Source organism: Astatotilapia calliptera, chromosome 23 (assembly GCF_964374335.1).
Source record: "Astatotilapia calliptera chromosome 23, fAstCal68.1, whole genome shotgun sequence".
Classification (NCBI taxonomy): domain Eukaryota; kingdom Metazoa; phylum Chordata; class Actinopteri; order Cichliformes; family Cichlidae; genus Astatotilapia; species Astatotilapia calliptera.
In genome coordinates this window covers 21,084,587-21,107,529 of record NC_137443.1, presented here as the reverse complement: position 1 = coordinate 21,107,529, position 22,943 = coordinate 21,084,587, and the positions used below count along the sequence as shown (strand labels likewise).

The 22,943-nt window shown below is 43.6% G+C and overlaps 1 protein-coding gene across 7 annotated transcripts in view; it reads left to right on the top strand.

The window, feature by feature from the left end:
• The window catches only part of agap1 (ArfGAP with GTPase domain, ankyrin repeat and PH domain 1), a 139,519-nt gene that overhangs the window by 109,399 nt on the left and 7,177 nt on the right, over positions 1-22,943 (top strand). For 6 of the 7 annotated variants that reach the window (XM_080297830.1, XM_026158516.2, XM_026158518.2 and 3 more), the window contains 3 exons: positions 2,172-2,326; positions 2,894-2,984; positions 4,686-4,908. In XM_080297830.1, the coding sequence (XP_080153956.1) occupies positions 2,172-2,326; positions 2,894-2,984; positions 4,686-4,908 (469 nt within the window). Of the gene's footprint in view, positions 1-2,171; positions 2,327-2,893; positions 2,985-4,685; positions 4,909-13,990; positions 14,315-22,943 lie in introns of those variants that run through there. The other variant, XM_080297831.1, reaches the window with a different exon arrangement.

The window sequence follows — 22,943 nt, the reverse complement described above, 5'->3', positions numbered from 1 at the left end:
GTCAGTGTTTTGATCTGTTCACCATCAACATTGCGTGCAGCAGCAACCACAGCCTCCCAGACACTGTTCAGAGAGGTGTACTGTTTTCCCTCCCTGTAAATCTCACATTTGATGATGGACCACAGGTTCTCAATGGGGTTCAGATCAGGTGAACAAGGAGGCCATGTCATGAGTTTTTCTTCTTTTATACCCTTTCTTGCCAGCCACGCTGTGGAGTACTTGGACGCGTGTGATGGAGCATTGTCCTGCATGAAAATCATGTTTTTCTTGAAGGATGCAGACTTCTTCCTGTACCACTGCTTGAAGAAGGTGTCTTCCAGAAACTGGCAGTAGGACTGGGAGTTGAGCTTGACTCCATCCTCAACCCGAAAAGGCCCCACAAGCTCATCTTTGATGATACCAGCCCAAACCAGTACTCCACCTCCACCTTGCTGGCATCTGAGTCGGACTGGAGCTCTCTGCCCTTTACCAATCCAGCCACGGGCCCATCCATCTGGCCCATCAAGACTCACTCTCATTTCATCAGTCCATAAAACCTTAGAAAAACCAGTCTTGAGATATTTCTTGGCCCAGTCTTGACGTTTCAGCTTGTGTGTCTTGTTCAGTGGTGGTGGTCTTTCAGCCTTTCTTACCTTGGCCATGTCTCTGAGTATTGCACACCTTGTGCTTTTGGGCACTCCAGTGATGTTGCAGCTCTGAAATATGGCCAAACTGGTGGCAAGTGGCATCTTGGCAGCTGCACGCTTGACTTTTCTCAGTTCATGGGCAGTTATTTTGCGCCTTGGTTGTTCCACACGCTTCTTGCGACCCTGTTGACTATTTTGAATGAAACGCTTGATTGTTCGATGATCACGCTTCAGAAGCTTTGCAATTTTGAGACTGCTGCATCCCTCTGCAAGATATCTCACTATTTTTGACTTTTCTGAGCCTGTCAAGTCCTTCTTTTGACCCATTTTGCCAAAGGGAAGGACGTTGCCTAATAATTATGCACACCTGATATAGGGTGTTGATGTCATTAGACCACACCCCTTCTCAATACAGAGATGCACATCACCTAATATGCTTAATTGGTAGTAGGCTTTCGAGCCTATACAGCTTGGAGTAAGACAACATGCATGAAGAGGATGATGTGGACAAAATACTCATTTGCCTAATAATTCTGCACTCCCTGTAACGCCGAGCTCCCATTACTGACTTTTCTAACGGTTTCTACTCACCTCATCATAAGAGATCTGAGGAAGACTCCAGCATGCAGCTGGAAGCTCACCTCATGAGTCATCTGAAGTTTGAAAAAAGCTTTGAAGAGCTAAAAAGTGGATCTTTTAGTCTTTGAACTCAAGAATTAATTCATGTTTATTTAACAGGAAGTGAAAATTGGTGAAGGTTTTCAAATCTAGTCTGAATATCCTGTTTATTCTAACAGTCGATACGTATTGATGTGGCTCAGTCTGTTAGCTCAGTTACTGTTTTAAAGATCAGCTGGAGAGGTCTGTTGGTTACTGCTCTTTTCTGGTATTTTATGTAGTTTAGCTGTAATTTCTTTTCTAATTTTGTGACATTTTTTGAGGTTTTTATACATTTTATTGCAGTAAATCCCATTAGAACTGTCTCAGTGTGGAGACTTTATTTGAATTTACTAAAATGTGATTTTGAGTGAACAGTCCCATTGATGTGTGACTCTGCAGACATGTTGTCAAACCTCGCTGGTGCTGCTTTAAAAAGTGTCCTCGACCCTGAATCCACACAACAGGCTCGCACATACTTGATGTAATTGGCTCCTGATTGTCCCATTAACCTCTGAGGGGGTTCTGTGTAACAGATCCATATGCACCCCCCCCCCCCCCCTCCCCCCCTCCAGCTGGCCCTGATTGTAATGACTGGCCTCTCCTGCTGACATGTCTGCAGAGAAGAGGGCAGGATGGTCCAGGGACCCTTAATTTGGGTGATATCCTGGCTACAGGGGGCGGGGTCATGTAGGTCAGTGGAACAGGTGTCCTGTCAAACAACGTGAGAGAGAGTTGGTCGTTACAGCCCTCAGCTGAGCATCCACACGTTGTTCTTATTTTTAAATTCTGCTTGGCGACTGTTTGATGACGAAGCTTTTGAATCAAAATGGTCAGAGTAAGGTCAGGATGTGTTTTCATCTCTCCCTCTCTCTCTCTCTCTGACAGAACAAGAGGAGAACTTTGAGTTCACCATCGTGTCGCTGACGGGGCAGACGTGGCACTTTGAAGCCACTTCCTACGAGGAGCGAGATGCCTGGGTTCAGGTCATCGAGAGCCAGATCCTGGCGAGTCTGCAGTCGTGCGAGAGCAGCAAGAACAAGGTGAGCCGAGTTCTCCTGGAGCCTTTCAGTCTCTTCATCGCACCATTTTCACATTTGTCCACATCAGGACCAACAAACATGCGAAATCGCCCTTTAATGCACACAAACACACACACGCGCGTTCACTCACATAATTAGAAAATAGCAATTACTGTAGCTCACATTGAGCCTCAGCATTGCCATTTTCCACCTGCAGCAGGCGGCTGCGTCTCATTCGAGGCCTGATGTGTTTACGCCTGAGGCTCTCAGCCTTTTTATTGCCCTCCCACCCAAAAAGAAAGAAGAAGAAAAAAGACGCCCGCCCCCCCTCCCTTCACCAATTCCATTTGTGTATCGTGTTGTTCCTTCACTCTCCGACATTGATGCTCATAACCCAAAACAGCAGCGACTCACATATGCTCAGTGTTTTAAACATTTTTAGCCTAATTGAGAGACAGCGCTGTCAAGAACACAAGAGGTTGATCAGTGTTTAAATCCTATTTTTTTTCTCCCTCAAACTGTAAAGTAAACATTTAGTCAAGAAAAGACGTGAGTCAGAACTGTTTTTTTTCTTCTTCTTTGTTTCAGTCTCGTCTGACAAGCCAGACAGAGGCGATGGCTCTGCAGTCGATCCGAAGCATTCGAGGGAACGGTCGCTGTGCCGACTGCGACACACCGAGTGAGTACAAACCACCCACAGTGTCAACAAAACCTTCACTAACACAACCATTACCCTTCAGTTTACTTCCTAAAAATAAACCATCAGACAGGTCAAGAAAGATGATTCTTAGGGTTCACGCAAGAATGCCTTCTGAGTATCTTCTTAATGGTCAGAGTTAAACTAGACTGAAAGGATTAATTATGTGTAAATGTGACACCATCCAAGAATGGGTCCAGTTATTTCAAGGAGTTGCATAATTTAAGTCCAATTCCTGAAACTCCGTCCATCCTTTAGGTTGTTGTGCAGGATGTTCAGCCTCTCACTGTCCAACTTAGGCTACGTTCACACTGCAGGTCTTAATGCTCAATTCCGATTTTTTGATCAAATCCAATTTTTTCTGTCTGCTTGTTCACACTACAAATAAAATGTGACAGCAAACGTGCTCTAGTGTGAACGCTCAAAGCGGCACGCATGCGCAAAAAAAAGACGTCACACACAACACACTCTGTTTAGACCCAAACCAAACAGTATTATTTGAATGATGGCCGTTAATATAAAGACTTGTTTCGGACTTTACGTTTCCCATTTTTGCTTTAAGTTATAAAGTTATTTTGTTATTTACATATGGCCTAATAATTATCCTTATTGCTGTTTTAGAGAGGAGCGGTGCTTCAAAGGATAGTTGCTGATTTCTGTCAGAATCTGCAACTATCTATGTACTATGTACTTATACAGTACAAATAAAATGTTCACGTTTCTCCAACGTTGTCTTCCCAACACTTTCACTAACATCTACACGGGATGACCAGGAAGCGTTCACGATGTCTTCTCGGTCGCTTCTCCGGTGCTGATAATTGGCGTCTGTCTTGTGTCACTGACGTAAAAGACGGATTTAATGCGACATGACCGTTCAAACAGCAGTCGCTTTCTAAAACATCAGATATGTATCGGATTCAGTACCACAAATGAAAGTGACCCAGATCCGATTTGAAAATATCGGATTTGTGCCGTTCACACTGTCATACCATGATCAGATATGGGTCGCATAGGGTCAAAAAAGTCGGATTTGATGCGCTTTTGCCTGCAGTGTGAACGTAGCCTTAGAGATGCAATCTCTCCCAGCAAGCAGGCCAATATTGTGAGCTTTTCTCAGATCATAATTCTTACAAATGCTCTTTTTGCCCATTTTTGAGACAATAGGAAGGAAGAATACAGTAATGCCTACATTCTTTCTTTATCACGTCACATTTAAACCGAAACCAAAAGAAAGAACTTAAGATATAAAATGACGGAGGTCATTTCCAGTTTTGTCCATTTGTTCCCGAATTCGATTTTTTTTGGATTTCAGTTATTGATTACAGACCAAGAAGGTCTGTAATGATGACCAAGGTCTAAAATTCTTCTAGCCTTGTTAGCCACCTTCTACCTACAAATAAAGAGCAATGATTGTCCGGTGCTGGCTTTTACCAACTGTTTAAATTTCATGTCTTGATCTTCCTCTGTAAACACAGTTTAAATAGATAAACTTCCTCATTGACCTTTAAAATAAAGGTTGTTTATCCAGAATTCTTACTTTTTAGGAACCCTTTTAATAATCTTTGTTTGTTATAACATATTTACATACATATTTATATACATAAACAATTAAACCGAAGTTCTTTTTTTTTTTTCCCCAAAAAGGGTATATTGTCTTTAATAGAGTGAACTTGTCTCCTTCAGACCCGGACTGGGCAAGTCTGAATCTTGGGGCCCTGATCTGCATTGAGTGCTCGGGAATCCACAGGAACCTGGGCACTCACCTGTCCAGGGTTCGCTCTCTAGACCTGGATGAGTGGCCGCTGGAGCTCATCAAGGTGATGTCGGCCATTGGCAACGAGCTGGCCAACAGCGTGTGGGAGGCCAACGCTCAGGGACGCCTTAAACCTGGACCGGACGCCAGCAGGTAGGAAATGTAGAAAACATCTAAGGAAAAGAGTTTGGCTCCACTGGGAGGTTTGAATTGGAAGTGTAGTCTGAAGGAATGACGAGATTCTAAAGATGACTGTGGTTGTTTCTGGTGCAGCAGGAAGTGACAGGATTACATCGAAGCTACAGGGAATAATTTCTCATAATCTCTCAGGTCAGGGCAGCAGTCCTGACGTTGCTTATTGGTTGGAAGTACTACTGTTTTTAAATAAATAGTGAATAGACGAGGACCCAGACATGAGCCTTGTGGAACGCCATTTCTAAAACTGTCTCCAAGAGAGAAGACATTCAGCAAAAACTTTACTTCCTATAAAGTGAGTCATTGTTGTGCTAGATCTTAGATCTCATTTTTTGTATATTGAAAGTTAGATATCAGTGCAGTGCTGCTTGCTGCAGGCAGGGAGCAGTGTTTCAGTGTGTGGCTCAGCAGGGTTCACACTGAGTGTGTTGATATTGACAGAAATGTCACACAATAAAAAGCCCACCTCTGTGTGTGCACTGTCTTGTAGACTACAGGGGATAGTAACAAATCGGTGAACTTCAGCGTGACGTTGGTGTTGATCAGCATGTACCTGCATGTTTGTGTGTGTGTGTGTGTGTGTGTGTGTGTGTGTGCGTGCATGCTGTGTAATTATCGGATGCTGCAGCCCTGGGAAGCCAGCAGCCATCATAACAAATTAGAGCTGACTGCCATCCGCATGAAGATCGACTTCCCCGTCCTCCCCCCCTCCACTCGCCCCCCTGACGCTCATTAGTCAACAGAAGCACTTTATAATTACTCCCCTCCAACACACACTGATGCACACTCACTTATATATACACAAACATTTTTACCCTACATGCACCGAGACAAAACAAATACATGTAAACAAATGAATATTAAAAGCAGTGTTCCTTTAGTGAGTCCAGCTATCCGAAATATATTCAACATGCCAACTCAAGCAGCACAACAACTGTATGAAAACTGTACACACAGCTATACTTTCTGCTGTGCTTTTTTGAGATTTAGTGCTTGTGTCACTTATTACTCGTCCTCTTAACAAAGGTTTAAATGTGTCAGACTTAATTGTATTAATTTCAGAGAAAATATAAATTCCTGATCGTGGACCCATCATCCTAATCAATTAAACATACATTGAGCTGAAACTGCAATGCAATCACAGTAACAAAATTTACAAAGTCCTTCATATTTTCAGCTAACAGAGAAACTTGAAGGATTTTATTCTTGATTACATTTATGCTTAACTAGTTTATGGTTTGGGGGTTTTTTCTGCTAAAAACAAAAGCAGACAAAAATATTCATGCAAGATCTTCACAGCCTAGTAATAAGACTTGAATCTCAGGTTAGTGTGCATGAGAAATCAAATTTTCAGTATAAAAACAATGTAAACGTACTCACAATAATTTTTAAATAACTACATTAAAGCCAAATTAATATCAGTAAGAATTAAAGTGATGCGAGTGAATACAGCACTTAAAAATATGTATACAATAAATCAAAATCCAGGTTAAAGTTGGACATAAAAACACAAGGAGATGCCTACAGTCAATATATTTGAGTTCAGCTTTACGACTGTATCTGCTTAGCTGAATACACACAACACAAAAACACACACACTCACTCACACTGAGCGATCCTTGGATATCGACGTGCCATTAGCCCTCCTCCATCAGGGCACTAATGCTTTTATTGTTGCTCATGTTCCTATTTATTTATGAATCTGAAGCATGTTTCCCCCTGAAGAGATTAGAGGAGGAGGTCAATATTATCTCAATTAACCCGCGACGCTCCACTGCAGCTCCATCTCTCTCCTCCCCTCTCTCCCCCATCGCTGTCCTGTCGATAGTATTTATCAGTCCATTCCTTAAGTGGCTCGCTGTTTGTCGTTTCCCCTCCATAAATCCTGGTTTTCTTTCTATCTTTACTCCTCCTTCTCTGATTTTTCCATCGTTTCTCCACCTCTGACTGCTATTTTTTACCCTGTGACTTCTACACCTTCTGTGACTGGCTTTTTTTAGTCCTGCATTTCACCTCTAAGATTACACAAAGGCTATTTTAACCCTCCCGATGTTAAAGCTGGAAACCTGTTTTGTTCTGGGCACTCAAAAATTACTCAAGATTTAATTATTAACCCTCTAGTAAGACATTCACCTAATAATTGTTTATTTTCCTATTGTATTGTACTATTAGTCTAAACAAAATAAGCAAATGAAAAGACACTTTTTCTAAATTATAAGTCAGGGTGTTGTGTGAAATTTTTACACTGATAGTGGCTACTATAAGGTTGTTTAACAGCATCTGTGTTTCCAAATCCACACCTGAATTTTTCTTAAATTTTCTCACAGGTTTTTTTAAACTTATGTGTATAACAGGATGTAGTTGAAGTGCTAAAATGCTGCCTTTGTCCCTCATCATAGTAGTATTTATCCATGGAGGGGTCTCTCACACGTTCCCTGAGACACAGTGGGAGGAAGGCGTGGAGCTTTTATGACAGCTTTATGGAGTGCCAGTGACGGTCTATGAAATGATATGTAGAAGCTGTGTCACCGAGGTTGCATTCACTCAACGCCTACTGCTCCTCTGAAATTACAAACCATCGCTGGGGTTACAGGCATGTAACTGCTGATAAATACAAACCAATACAGTCGCACTAAAAACACAAAACTTGTGTGGAGGGGGTTAAAAACATCATATGCTATGCTAACCATCAATGAAATTTTCTTAGCCTTCAAGAGAGTATCAGCTGCATATAAATATAGTAGAAATTGATAATTACCTTGATTTGTCAAACGGTGGTCTTGCTGGAGCCACTTAACATTGTTTTATTCCTCTGGGCACCCATTTAGGTAAAATTTTTAACTGTTAGATTTAAATAGAAGTCCACAATAACATGGGGGAGAAGCTATTGAGAACTGGTACATATTTGCCTTCTCAGATCACACGATTCTGGCACAACTTCACTTCATGGAGAAGAGCAAGCATGTAAAAATCCTGAAATTCTAACATTTGTGCTATGAAGAACAACTTCATTGCTTGACCAACATGTCCTGGCCTGTAGCCTTCGAAGGAAGAGTCGATCAGATTAATGAAATGTTGTAGTTAAACTGTGTAACTTCAGAAAATAGTGTAAATGTGGCCAGATTTGAGTTACACTCAAAAGTAAATAAACCTAAAATCGACATGAGGATGAGGAGTTGTGGAGCCCCACTCTGCTGTTGACATATTTACCATTTTTGGTATGGAAATGCATCTACTTACATCATTTAGTGGCTTAACGTCCTCTTGCATTGTGCACTAAATTACTGCAAATATGTGAAAACATCATCCAAATCATAAATCTCTCCACATTCAACAAGAACCGTGACTAAAACCTGTGTAAAAGAAGAGGAATTGGTTGAGGAACGAGACAAGGCCGGCAGAGGCTTTGTCCAGGCAGCAGGAGGGATGGGAGGGAGAGTAAGGGAAGAGGAGGTTGGGAGGGGTGGCTGATAGATGGAAAAATGCCCTCCCCTCGTGGTCTCTCAAGTGAGTAATAGAGGCCGAAATTTCATTTTGCAAGTGGCTGATTTAATGATCCAAAGGGTAATTAATGGCCTGATTATCTTAATGTTAAATATGGCCAGCAGCAATTACGCTGACCTCCTGTCTGTCAAGGTCTGGCCCCCCACTCTCGCCTCCCAATTAGGTCCTGTTTGGAGGTTTGGTGGGGGGGGTGGAGAGAAGGAGGAAGAGTGAGAATTAGAGGAAAGGAAAGGAATGGACGGAAGAAAGAGGAAGCGTGTAGAATGGCAGAACAAGAGGGAGGTACAACGAAAGGTGAGGGGAAGATAGGTAGAAAACAAAGAGGAGGCAGAAATTTGGAGGGAAAAAAGAAGTGATGCTGGGAGGAGGTTGGATGGATGAGAAGAGGAGGCGCATTAGTATGACCGTCAGTATTAAACTCCTCCATTTTTTTTCTCTCCTCCCCTCCTCTGTCAACTCCCCCGGTGGACCGGAGGGAGGAATTATGTTCGGAGAGATCGCGCCTCACCTCCGTGGCGTCGCCCCCCCATGCAATGAGATATGTGACAGGGCCGAGCCCCGCCATCTCCAGCTGTTGTCATCATCTCTTTATCTTCCCCGGTTCGTCCTCCTCCCCGCGCGTCTGCCCACAGCGACGGCTGGTCCAGGTCTCATTAACATCAGCGAGTCGCGGTGAGGATGAGGAGCGAGTACTGTCGCTGCTAATCGTTTTAGGGCTGGAGCTCATCGCGCCGAATGCAAGGTCTTGCCACGCCTGCTCAGCGCTGCAATGCTTCACAGTGAGGGGAGATACTTGTTGACGTGCGTCGCTCGCAGTGGCAAAGAAGGGAACAGGGCAGGTTGGGTACAGTGTGGATGAACACCAACTGTGCCAGCTCTGCTGCGCCAGAGGGATCCTGTTAGAAGTATTTATTTTCTTGCTGCTCACAAACCACAAAAAGGCTCCGTTGTCCTCTAAACGTTCCCATTAACCTCTGGCTGCCCCGCGGTCAGCCGTCATCACCTCAGCTGGCGTGGTCGCCCGGTGCCACGGCCCAGCTGAGGCCACCGCTGAAGGGGCTGCTAAGTTTGGGCTCTCTGCCCATCCCGGAGCACCCACAGGGGCCTCGCAGGCTCCGTCGACACTGCTGCCGCAACACCCCGAGTCTCCGGTTCTCGGCGCCGCGGCTCATTGTTTTAATTACGTGTCAAGTGGCGCATCAACACCAGCACCTTAGGCCTGCTCGGGCTCAGCGTGTTAGCAGGCCTGAGCGGACAGCAAGTGACAGCACCGCTAATCCAAGCTCCTGGCCACTGGACTGGGAAGGTGATTGCTGGCAACATGGTTGGCGGCTCCCTCCCTCCCCCTCCACCGTTACTTCTCTCACGCCAACTGCTGACCTTTGGTAGTCTGTCGCAGAGGGTCAGCGTCTTCCCCTGTTTATGTACACACACACACACACATCTGAGTATGCTCAAAGCCTGTGTTCATTGTTTCACTGAGATCTTCTGCTGAGATGGAGATGATAAACCAAACGCTGTCCAGTGCTTCCAGTCAGTTACCTGCAGCCATACTACCAGCAGTATATGCGCCTCTGAATCATGAATCATGGTGATATCAAGGATTCAAACAGGTTTATTATTACTATCAATTCACTGCTCGTTAACAGATTTTAAAAAAGAGTTTACATCCTGCTGAAAGCCGTCACATCAGTTTTCAGTGTGAACAACAGGGGGAGGCAGAGGTATGTAGATGCTGGGGAGCCACACCTTAATTAGACAGTAGAAAAATGAGCATGAATGAGGTCGGCAAAAGGATGAACTCGCAGGGCCATGCATCGCGGTGCCGCCACGCACTTAACATCGGGGCCCGCATGACAAATGCGTGGCCAGTAATAATTCAGCAGCAGGTCTGTCGGCGCTGGGAGCCAGGAGAGGGGAAAGAAAAAGGGCCCTTTATGGGAACAGATTAGTCTTGTTCCCCCCTAAGAAAAGGCCAGCGCTAACAGATTTAAAATTAGACCGGGGGCTTTTAATCTGGACCGGGGTGCAGGTGCAGCGGGCGGCCCGACAAGGCAGCAGGATTGGGCTCAGGGGACCAGATGGGGCGACCAGGAGGAATGGGGCAGCCACATCACAACATAATTGCCCCCCAGGGTCAGAGCCAGTGGTGGGGAGGAGGGGACAGCCCTGCTTCATATCCCATAAAACCCAAACTGATATCCTCCACTCACACACACACCTCCCCCTCTCTACTGTGTGATCATAACACAGATTGGACTGGTGTGATTTGAGATGGACACATGCAGATCAGATGGTGATACAGGACGATTTGAAGTTATTAATTACAGCCAGTCACTGATGGAGGTCCTTAGCCTCCCTCGGGTGTCAGAGGTGTTTGCGGCCACCTCATTTTAATTCATGTTGGCGGTTCATGCATAAAAACACAAAAGATTATCACATATTTCTATTATTCATCAGCTCTTTTTAAGGAATAGGGGCAGTTTGAAATTTTTGTTAATTTGTTGTATGTTAGCCTCATTTTGCTACAGAAACTGCTGACTGACTGACTGAGTGCTGTTGAGCTTAGGGGCTCCAAACAGGGCCGAGTACAGCCTGCTCTGTTAGTGGACTTTTGGCCAAAGTATATGAGACTTCAGTTGAAATGTAGCATCGATTTTCTGAACCAAACTCAATCCAAACCCTAAACATTTGCCCATAGTTCAAATTTTCTATCATATTTAATTCGTTTACTGCAGTTTTTTGTTACTGTGTTCAGGTATGAATACCTGGAGGGAGGTAGTTTACTTGTCTGCCCTTCGTAAGTAATAGTATGAACTGATGGGCTGTACGAAGTACTTTGAACCCTAAATCAAAACTACTTTAGTCTAAGAGCTGTGAATTAGCAGAATAGGTCCAGACACCAAAGGCAGTGGAGTAAATGTGTTTAAAGAATCAGGCATCACACCTCCAACCCTGCATTTAGTGAACACCCAGCTTTGCCACCTGAACTACAGCCACCCTATTTAACATGCATGTGGGCAGAAGTGTCAGGCCTGAAATAGATGTCACCGTGTCTCCCATGAGGCCGGACTCACTCTGTATCCGTATGCATGCGTGGGATTATCTGCATACATGTGTGCTCGTGTATCCATTTGTGCAGATCGAGCCGGGCTCTGTTTCATCTGCAGCGGATAACTAGCTGATCCCGCCTACCATCATCTCTCTGTTATTATCTGCAGCCCCTGCAGATCCGAGGCGGCCCCATGGCCTGCATTTTAAACAGCGCACACACACCCGCGCGCGCACACACACACACACTCGCAGAGAGGAAGCCTCCTGACAGGCAGGGCCAGTGCAAACGTTGAAAAATAATTGGCCCCTACATTCTAATTCATCTGTAAAAGGGAGGCCTTGATTAAATTAGTCCTAATAGACATTATTTTGTACATGACTGCCCCGCCGCTGTTCGTAACCGCGTCCCCCGACTCGCCTAACAAGCCCTCCAATTTACTATTGACATTAAGCCTGCTGACACGAGCCAATCACCGGACCATTCATCGTTTGTCATCGCGGCGAAGTTATGCTAATGCGGGCTAAAAGCACAAACTAAATGCACATTCTTTATGCCTGAGTCATCAGATTAACCTCGCTGTCCTCTGCCCTCCCTCCCCTGCCTTATTTTAATAATGAAGAAATAAATAACGCTCTCCACATGCGTGACTCGGTCCGTCCTCTCAGCTCGCCGGATTCTCTGGGCTCCTGCTCGCCGTAAGCCAGCGGGGGCTGGCTCCTGGAGCAGAAATGAATCTGTGCGCCGTCGGTACGAGTCCCCCTTCCTCCCCGCTCCCCCTCCTCCCTTTGGCTAATTGGCTCAGTCGGCAAATTGCTCATACAATAAAGAAAAGGGAGAAAGGGGGTGGAAAAACTCGAGGACAGAGTTCTCCTCGCGTCGGCCGGTAATGTGTTTGGATTGAATGGGTTCACTGCGAGCTGCGGCCGGCTGGTAAACATTTCAAACACTGAGCCATGACGATACACTTAAGAAAAATTGTCCTCTTTTATTTGTGATTTGTGCTAATTCACACATTGTGTTCACATCTTTTAGAAGGAAGTGATTTGTTTGTGGTTTTCACTCATGCATTTAGTGAACGCGTTTTATGCCTCAGAAATGAAAGCAAAGCACAGAAAAGAGGACTTTGTTCGGGTGAGGAAAAGGGTTGGATGTTTGTCCAAGAAGTTAAATTCTCAGGGTATTTTTAAAGAGTTTGGATTTCATAAATATCTATTAAAATACAACAGACTTGTTCAATAATAGAATGGTAGGACTTGTTTCCATCAGTATTCCCACCAACAGAACATTGAAAAGACAAATGACCAACCGTATTCCTTAGATATTAAAATCTGAAGAATATAAATTGGACACAGTTACTGTGACATCACCCACTGCAGTGGTCCCCAACCATTTTTGCGCCACGGACCGGTTTAATGTCAGACAATATTTATATGGACCGGCCTTTAAGGTGTCTCGGATAAATACAACAAAATAAAACGATACCACAGTTTTTGTCTTGGTCGTATTTTGTAAATATAAGAATAAACGCGAATTCACTGTGTAATTGTGTATTATAAAAAAGTGTATTAGCAGCGTCCTCCTGAAATGCACCAAAAACATTGAGAGTAACATCCTCCTCTCTGCCCCTTAATGCTCGCTGGTACACAGCAAAATCTCCAGTGTTAAATTAACACTGGAGAGTGTCTATATGGGTCCACACCTCTGGGTGTTAAATACAACACTGTTGAGTGTTGAATTAACACTTTTGACAGTGTTATATGTTTAAAAGTAACCTAGTCAGTTTTGAAGATTAACAATGGCTAACACTGAGCAGTGCTGATTTTCTAACACTGGAAAATAACTCAAAATGTTAGAAATATTCCAGTGTTAGAAAATCAGCACTGCTCAGTGTTAGCCATTGTTAATCTTCAAAACTGACTAGGTTACTTTTAAACATATAACACTGTCAAAAGTGTTAATTTAACACTCAACAGTGTTGTATTTAACATTCAGAGGTGTGGACCCATATAGACACTCTCCAGTGTTAATTTAACACTGGAGATTTTGCTGTGTAGCTATGGTAACGCCTAAATATTTATTTCAAAATAAAAGACCCAGGGAAACAGAGTTAACGATAAAAACCCTGAACACCATCAATTTCATCCCGAGCCTAAAATCTCGCGGCTGGGTACCAAACCGGTCCAGACTTTAGAGGGAAAACCAGCACACCGCAGACCACGGCCTCTCTGTGTGAGGATCTAAACGTATTCTACGCTAGATTCGACGCAGCGAACACCATGAGACCGGACAGTGTGCGCACCGCGGATGACGTCAGTGCGCACACTGTGTCTGAGGAGGATGTGCGGAAGTGCTTCAGGAAGGTGAACGCGCGCAAAGCTACTGGTCCGGACGGGATTCCCAGCCGCGTCCTCAAGTCATGCGCGGCTCAGCTGGCTGGAGTGTTCACACACATCTTCAACCTTTCCCTCTCTCTGTCTGTAGTCCCAGCCTGCTTCAAAATGGCCACCATCGTCCCTGTACCCAAATCCTCCACCATCTCCTCATTGAACGACTGGCGACTTGTAGCCCTGACCCCCATCGTAAGCAAATGCTTCGAGAAGCTGGTCAGGGACTTCATCTGCTCTGCACTACCCGACTCACTGGACCCTCTACAGTTTGCATACCGCCACAACAGGTCCACTGATGATGCCATAGCCCTGACACTACACACTGCCCTGTCACACCTGGAGAAGAGAGACACGTATGTGAGAATGCTGTTTGTAGATTACAGCTCAGCATTCAATACCATCGTTCCCTCGAAGCTGGACAGGAAACTGCAGGATCTAGGACTGAGCAGCTCCCTCTGCAGCTGGATCCTTAGCTTCCTGTCTGACAGACGCCAGGTGGTCAGACTGGGCAGCATCACCTCATCCCCCATCACACTGAACACTGGTGCTCCACAGGGGTGTGTACTGAGCCCTCTCCTGTACTCACTCTACACCTACGACTGCACAGCCACTAACAGCTCCAACATCATTGTGAAGTTTGCGGACGACACTACAGTGGTGGGTCTTATCACCAACGGTGATGAGACGGCTTACAGGGAGGAGGTCAGCGCCCTGACCCACTGGTGTCAAGACAACCATCTCACCCTCAACGTCGCAAAGACAAAGGAGTTGATAGTGGACTTCCGGAGGTGCAGAGAAGTACACACCCCCATCACCATCAACGGCGCTGCTGTGGAGAGAGTGAGCAGCTTCCGGTTCCTTGGAGTACATCTGGCTGAGGATCTTACGTGGTCAGTACACACAAACAAAACAGTGAAGAAGGCGCAGCAGCGCCTCTTCTTTCTCAGGAGACTGAAAAGATTCGGCATGAGCCCCCGCATCCTCAGGACCTTCTATCACTGTGCCATTGAGAGCATCCTCACTGGATGCATCACCACCTGGTATGGCAACAGCACCGCCTACAACTGCAAAGCTCTCCAGCGAGTAGTGCGGTGCTCTGAACGGATAATTGGAGGTGAGCTTCCCTCCCTCCAAGACATCTACAGGAAGCGCTGCCTGAGGAAAGCGGGGAGGATCATCAAGGACTCCAGTCACCCCAGCCATAAACTGTTCAGACTACTTCCATCAGGAAGGAGGCTCTGCAGCATCCGGTCCTGTACCAGCAGACTGAGAGACAGCTTTTTCCACCAGGCCATCAGACTGCTGAACACGTCATAGACACCTCAGCTTCACTACTGGAACTTCAACATTATGCACTCCACACTTTATATAAATGCCACTTGTTTTGCACATATTCAACTCTGTATATTTTATATATTTTATTATTATTATTTTTATTTTTTTTATTTTTTACTATTTAATTTGTAAAATGTGTATACACACACACACACACACACACACACACACGTAGGAAAATATTTAGTATACACATCCAGAAATGCATACACTATTATATATTGTACATATATTTATTAGTTTCAGGTTGGCCATTCTTGTATTTTGCTCGTTTGTGTTGTTGTGTTTGCACATCTCTGTTGCTTGTGGGGCTCGCACACAAGAATTTCACTCGCATGTGCTGTGCCAGTGTGCCTGCACATGTGATGTGACAATAAAAAGTGATTTGATTTGATTTGGCCCAGGGGTTGGGGACCGCTGGCCTACTGGTTTAAAGAGTCCTGTTTTAAAGCCTTCATCACACCGGATGGACTCACTTTTGGAGCCTGCCTCTAGTGGCCATTAGAGAAACTACATGTTTTGATAGTAACTTATCAATTACGTGTTTTACGAAGCTGTAGCATCAGTTTTGATTATCTGTAAACTTAATATATTTTTTCATTTGCCAATCAGAGTAACAGGACACTTAAAACAAAGGTATTTAAAGCACAAGTTGGTGTTACTTTATGAAAGAAGTTAAAATTAAGCTTTGCCTGACACATACAAACAGACCCATATCAGATGATTTCAGATACATCACCGGCCTCAGAAATGTTGCATCAGCTGAGCTGTTGCACCGTTTAAATGTCTATTAATGTTTAATATATGTATTTTTAGATCAGGCTATTGTTTTTATCTTGTACATAATGGTAATATTTGCAGTAAAACCCCTGTTTTAATCATTAGCTGCCTTTTTTTTCCCCCCCTCCGCTGCCTCCTGTGCTACAATAAAATCTCACCTTGATGTGTTTTAAATCGAGCTACTGATTAATCTGGCTCTTGGCTTTGTCCTGTCCAAACCCTGTTACTGCGTTAACCCCCCCCCCCCGCCCTTTTGTGGTCAGACAGGTCCACTCATCTGCATCCAGCTAATCTAGTAGCAAACGTTAATGGCTTTCCCGGCCACGAGGCCCAAGCCTTCAGGGTCACCACTGTCTTTGCTGAGGCCACTTCCTCTTTTGGACCGGTGACAGGAGGCCCTGAAATTCCCACAGAGGAAGCCTTTTTCAGTTTGATGTAGACAGTAAGTCAGGTTATTCCCAACAGGAGCAGTCAACATTGAATAGAGCATCCAACCCTGTTAGGGCAAAGTCAGTAATAAAAAGTGACCCTATTCTTAGTGGGGGGTTTATTTTTGGGGGAGGGGTTTAGTTTGTTTTTGTGGTATCCTGATAGCTGAGACTTGGGAGAACTATTTTAAAAGCCAATAGCAGTATGTATACCTGTTAATATGACAGTGTGCAGGCTTGTTACATCTTGATCAAAGAACCACTTATCCAAATATTATTTATTTATGAAAGAATCAAGAGGTTTAATCTTTGTTTGCAGACTTTTGATTCAGATAAAACATGTAGGCTCTTTAATTGTCAAAAATACTGAATATAAATGTATGGACAAATTCAAGGCATCTTCACATGTGATTCATGGCCATATCATCGTGATCTCGTCAGATCTTAGATGTCTCTAAACCAAATGGGCCAGACTTCAGTGCCAAAAAGGTGCTGTTATAACCCAGATATCGATTTTTTTTTTCTGGAAATTGCATTTTAAAAATTGTGAGAAGTCTGATATTTGAGGACAAGACAATTACCCTTTCACAGCTTTGAATATGCTATTAAAGGGTAAGGAGTGTCTTCTCCTTGGATTAAAGGTATCTTTGGGAAACTTTCCCAATAGGACGAGTGTTTTCTTGAGAATAATGAAATGAAGGTCATGTCAAAGTTTCGTACATGGTTCGGAAACGAGTTAACATTCCTGATTTGTTCAACAGCTACAAATTAAGCAGAACTTTATTCTTGTTGAGTCCTCCTGTTTCTGATTTATAATCTACCTCCAAGATGGTGTTGGACCGATTTGTTTCCATTGTCCAGTTGTGGTCATGACAAGCTAACGTTGATGCATTCCTGGACTACTATCATTGCAATATGCAGTGGATATTTCTTTTACACTAGAGAAGATGCCCCTGATATTTTTACCTTCCTGCTGTCTCTCTCTCCTTGGGTCTCTTCCTTTATATCTGTGGTTGCTTCTCCTTTTCCACCTCTTTTTATGAAAACTCCCCCTTTCCTCCCCCCTTCAGTATCTGTGCAGCATCACTGGAGCATTGCGTTTCACCCCAGAGATCAGCTTCCCATCGGTTTGCTCCATTTCTCCTCCACCTCTTCTCCCACTCTTTCTCTCCTCATTTGCATCATCTCTGTCTCTCCTGTCCGAATTAACCCCTCCATATCTGTCTAATACAGTCTCATGGCTGACTTCAGCCCAACTCACCCCTCCCTCCCCACACAGAGACCTTTCTCACCCCACCACCCTCCCTTTAATTATCTGTGCCTATCCAAGGGCAGCTAACGACCAGCTAGAAAGGCTAATTGATTTCAGCCTCTTCTCTTCTTCTTTCGTCTCATCTTCTCTTTTCTGCTGTAAGATAAAACAAAGCACGCATGTTTTCTGCATGGATTTAAAGCAGAATTAGTGGCTCATTTTGCTCCTCACCTTGTTAGAAGCCCCTCCATTTGACGGTGATTTATCTTAAATGTACATTAGGTCAGGCAGCTAGCTGATGCTCTTATCCACGCTCTCTATCTATCTATTAATCTATTAATTAGAGGGCTAATTAGGCTAGAAGAGAAGCCACTGACACCATGTCACTCTTAACCCCCGAATCCTACCGCTCATTACCACACACACACACACACACACACACACACACACACACACACACACACACACACACACACACACACTCTCTGTAATTAATGACGGGCTTTAACAGCAGTGTGGTGGCTCATACATCTCAGCTTCTCTCTGCAGGCTGAGCTGAGCTGGAGAATACTCTTTTTATCTGCATTTAACTTTTCTTTATTTTTACTTCATGCATGAAAAACTCAGACAGGACATTACCAAATCTGTTAGATATATGTTTAACCCCCTACTGGGTTGGACTCTTTGTGCTTTACAGCAATGTAGAGATTCACAAAGATGCTGGAAACACAGGTTTTGGTCCACATTGACATGATAGCGTAACACAGCTGCTGCTGATCGGCTGCACATCCATGATGAGAATCCTCCGATCCACCACATCCTAAATGGTTAGCTAGTGTTTTTCCAATCTGTTTTTAAATTTTAACCTCAATCTTTTTGTTTAGCTGACAAAGGTGGCACCCAGGTGTGGTCTTCTACTTCTGTACTCCACCCACTTCAGGGTGTGACATGCTCTGCTTTCAGAGATGCGCTCGGTGGTTATTTGAGTTACTCAAAGTTTGAGTTATTCTCAGACTTCTCTCAGAGAAACGCTGCTCACTGGGTATTTTCTTGTTTTCAGATCATTCTCTGTGAGCCCTAGAAGTGGTTGTGTGATAAAATCCTGGTAGTTCAGCAGTTTATTAAATGTTTGGACCAACAACCAGGTGGAACCAGGAGTGTTCAAGGTGGAAATAATATCTTTTTCTCATTCTGATGCCCTGTTTGAACATCATGTCCCCTCGACCATATCTACCTGAATACATTGAGTTGCTCCTGTGTGATTGTCTGATTTAGATATTTGCTTTAAAAGCAACTGATGAACAGGTGTATCGAACCAAGTGGCTGGTGAGTGAGTCCTGAAACACTTGAGTGGCATATTTTAGTCATCTGGCATCCAGACAGTGTATTTGCAGAGGGGAGGCCTCAGTGAAGCCAGAACAATAGAACAGTGAAAGAAAAGATAGCAAACAGCGACAGTTTAGCCCTCACTGTGTTTGTGGTGATTTTCTTGCTGGTAGAATTTGAGACAGATTAGAAAGGAGTATTGACTTTGAGTATCAAAGTTTTTTGTTGTTGTTTTTTTTTTTTAAGTTGAAATGGCCACATTTCTGGTTTTGTGAGGTTCTAAATAAAATTAGTCATCAGATTAATTTTCCACTTGTTATACCTGACAAATATAAATATAAAAAAGGATAAGATACATTTTATTTATCCTAAAACTTGAGAAATTATTGTTGAGTTACTAAGTAGAAGTCTTTGCTCTTGCTTCCATCAAACTGTATTCAAAGTGTTCATTTCTGCTGTTGAGGATCCATCGGGCTCTTTCTGGTGTCAGGTCTCTTCAGGTTTTGTTTGGTGGTAATTATGGTAATTAGCCTGGTGTGATTATCGGGGTGTGTGTGCTGGTATTCAGCTCTCTGTCAATGCTGTGTTGTGGGGTCGTGGGCAGATGACCCTCTTAAACACACACACACAGAGCGGTGGGGGAGCAGCTGGTGGGACGTCCAACGGTGGTCGGTCACTCGGCCGGGCCTCTGGCTTTAGCTGGGCAGGAAACTCGGTGTGTATGTAAACACAGCGGAACAAAGCGGCCGCTCAGGGGTAACATTGACACACACACTGGATACACGCACACACACAATGAGAGGTCTCCAGAGCTCAAACAACAGACAGGAAATCGGAGAAGCACAGTGGGCCCAGTGTGGCGCCCTGAGTGACCCCCAAACAAAATCACACTATGCCCCACTGTCTCCAACAGAGACCGAGACCCAACACCACAACACAGCCGCTGATGGAGCTGTCAATCAACAGGTCCACTCAGCTAATGTTTCAACAGGGTGCAGCAGCTACACTAAGACACAAAGCCTCTTGAAAAGTTTATTATCATCCGTATAACTTCAGATTTTCAGTTTCCATCAAGAAAGTTGACTCTGCTGTTTTATTCTTCTGTTTTTCACTGCTAGCATCAAGACAATCCAAAACACTAACTTAAAGGGTTTTATTTAAATAATGTAATTGTGATTGTCATGTTTAGCCAAAGGGATTCTTTCATTTTTATCCTCTATCAGAACAAACCGGAGTATGACCAATATCTAACTATGTTTAACGTCAGCAGAACATTGGATTTATAAAGTTTGTTTGGATTTTGGAATTAAAACTGACGCCAAATACTCAGGAAGATAACATTACACACTTCCTGCTTGATTTTGATTTGGAGAAGGTGGTATGAACAAAAAGACAGCAGGAGGTGACAGAGTTGAAGGTGCTAACATTGTCATTGTTAGTAACCAGGATGGACGGGGTTAGAAACGAGTACATCGGAGGGACAGCTCAGGTTAGGGAGGTGAGGCTGAATTGGTTTGTACATGTGCAGAGGAGGGAGGGTGGATAATTGAAACTGGCAGGCCAGAGGAAAACAGGAAGACCTCAGAGAAGATTCATGGATGTTGTTAAAGTGGGTGAGATGGAGGCAGATGATCCACTGTAGTGAAGCCAAAAGTCAAAGGAGTTAATGTTACCAAGTCACAATGAATTTTTTTAACTCGAGGGTCAAGACATCATACCTCACTGGTCACATTTCAATAGTAGTAGTAGGAAAAAAAGGTTTATTTTACTCCACAATACTACCTAAAGTACAACTCAGTGCCTGTTTTTCTGCACTTTAAAACTGTGCTGACAGACAGAGCCTCTTCTATTCTGTGTTGTGCGCTATTATTTAGCAAGTCACAAATGCACAACAACTCCAGTTTACACTCGCTGGATTGCAAATCAGGTCTGGTGTGACTTCTGCAACTTTCCAATTTGGAAATTCAACTTGATGGAGCGTTCTCACTGAAAATTCCAGCTTTTAAACTTGTATCTGGTGTTTGTAGCTTTGTACTGAAAATCTTAGTTGTGAGAAGATTTGAAAACCTCGTGAAAAAAACCTGCAGATTCTATTAGAACAAGACATCTGAGGTGAATAAAGTCTGGGATAAATTTAGATGCTACGGCTTTTATTAAGAACAAATTAGCAGACCAAACCACAGACCAGTGATGCCATGCCCAAAGCCATAATAAAAATTAAAGTAGCATTACAGCAATGAAACGGTGAAAACATGAACCACACAAAGGGACAGCCCACATGAGATCCTGTGAAAACAGCATAAACTGAAGGTCAGAGTCGTGTTCCTACTAATCGTCCGACATGAGCTCATTCAGGAGGAGCTCGAGTTTGTGTGAACGGAGCAGTGAGGACAGTAGAAACAGTAGATGCATGAAGGCTTGTTTCCTCTGGCTGGTGCAGTTTTTATCATTTAATTTAACTGACTGACACACACAAACACACATTATAACCCCTCTGGGCTCTGCTTGACATACTTGCAGTGTGTGTGTGTGTGTGTGTTTTCCTGTCACAAGCGATCTCACCGGGACTCATGTTTAATTATCTACCCAGCATGCCTTGGTGCAGGGGCACAGCTCTTTGTCTAATGGGATGTGAAAAGAGACACACACACACACAGATTAACACACAAAATATGAGCACGTACATTCAGACACATGTTAACACATAGTGTCACACACGCACACACACACACACGCTCTGTGTGGTTAATTAGTGCAATTAGCCTCTCCACTGTCCAGAGCTGTGTGTTTTCAAGACTCGTTAGCTTGTGATGAAGGAGAGTCACTGTTTACTGCGACACACACACACACCAAACACGCAGCCAAACAAACAACTACACATATGCTAAACAATAACCAAAACAAAACGACTCGTACAAAAAATAAGAAGTCAATAAACTCACACGCTAAAAACTCTCCAACCAAAACACAAACGAACAGGAAGAATAAAATGCAAAATCAAATGTGCAGTAAACAAACCACAGAACAGAAGCTCAACAAATAACCAAACTCATATAAACATACTGTGAACAAACTACTAAACACTCCATAAACAAATACCCGCACACACTGTCAATAACCCAGCAAACACAACCACTCAAACATACAGTAAACAAATTCCAAATACATAAATAAATAAACCACCAAACAAATTGAAGAACCAAAAGAATGCTAAAGAAAAAACAAAAAAAACAAATAGGGAAAGATACAATTCAATTCTTATTTATATAGTGCTAAAATCACACCAGCAGTTGCTTCAAGGTGTTTCATACTGTAAAGTAAGGAGCCTACAACAATGCAGAGAAAACCCCAACAATCAGATGACCTTATTAGCAAAAATATGGTGACAGTGGGAAGAATATCTCCCTTTTGACAGAAAGAAAATCAACAGCAGTACCAAAATAAACATCGATTCTAAAAGTTCAAGCTTCTACCGAGCAACCAACTATATTCAGAACCAAAACAAACACAGTAAACACATCCAGATCTGTGTGCCTGAGGTGACCACATTCTGTCTTTGATATCAGGCACCTAATTTGGCACCACTGACAAGAGTGGGCTTTCTACCCCAACACCTCACTGGGTTGTCAAACCTGTTTTGGTTCTCAGGGGGTGCTAAGACAGAACTGAAGCTCTGTTGGTGAAAAAACAGGTACAGGTTATCTAAAAAAGCAGTGATGCTGGTATTTCAAGGCAGGACAGTGATATATATAATGTGTTTGAATGTAAATGACATGTCATTTCAGGACATGTTAAGGACACCATTGGGTCAAAATACTGGTGAAGACCTTCTTTAAATATGATGGCAATAATACAAAATCTGCCATGCTTCTTCTTGAAGCCAGTCAGAAAAGAACAGTTTGTCTCTTTGAGCACCTAGGGTTGAG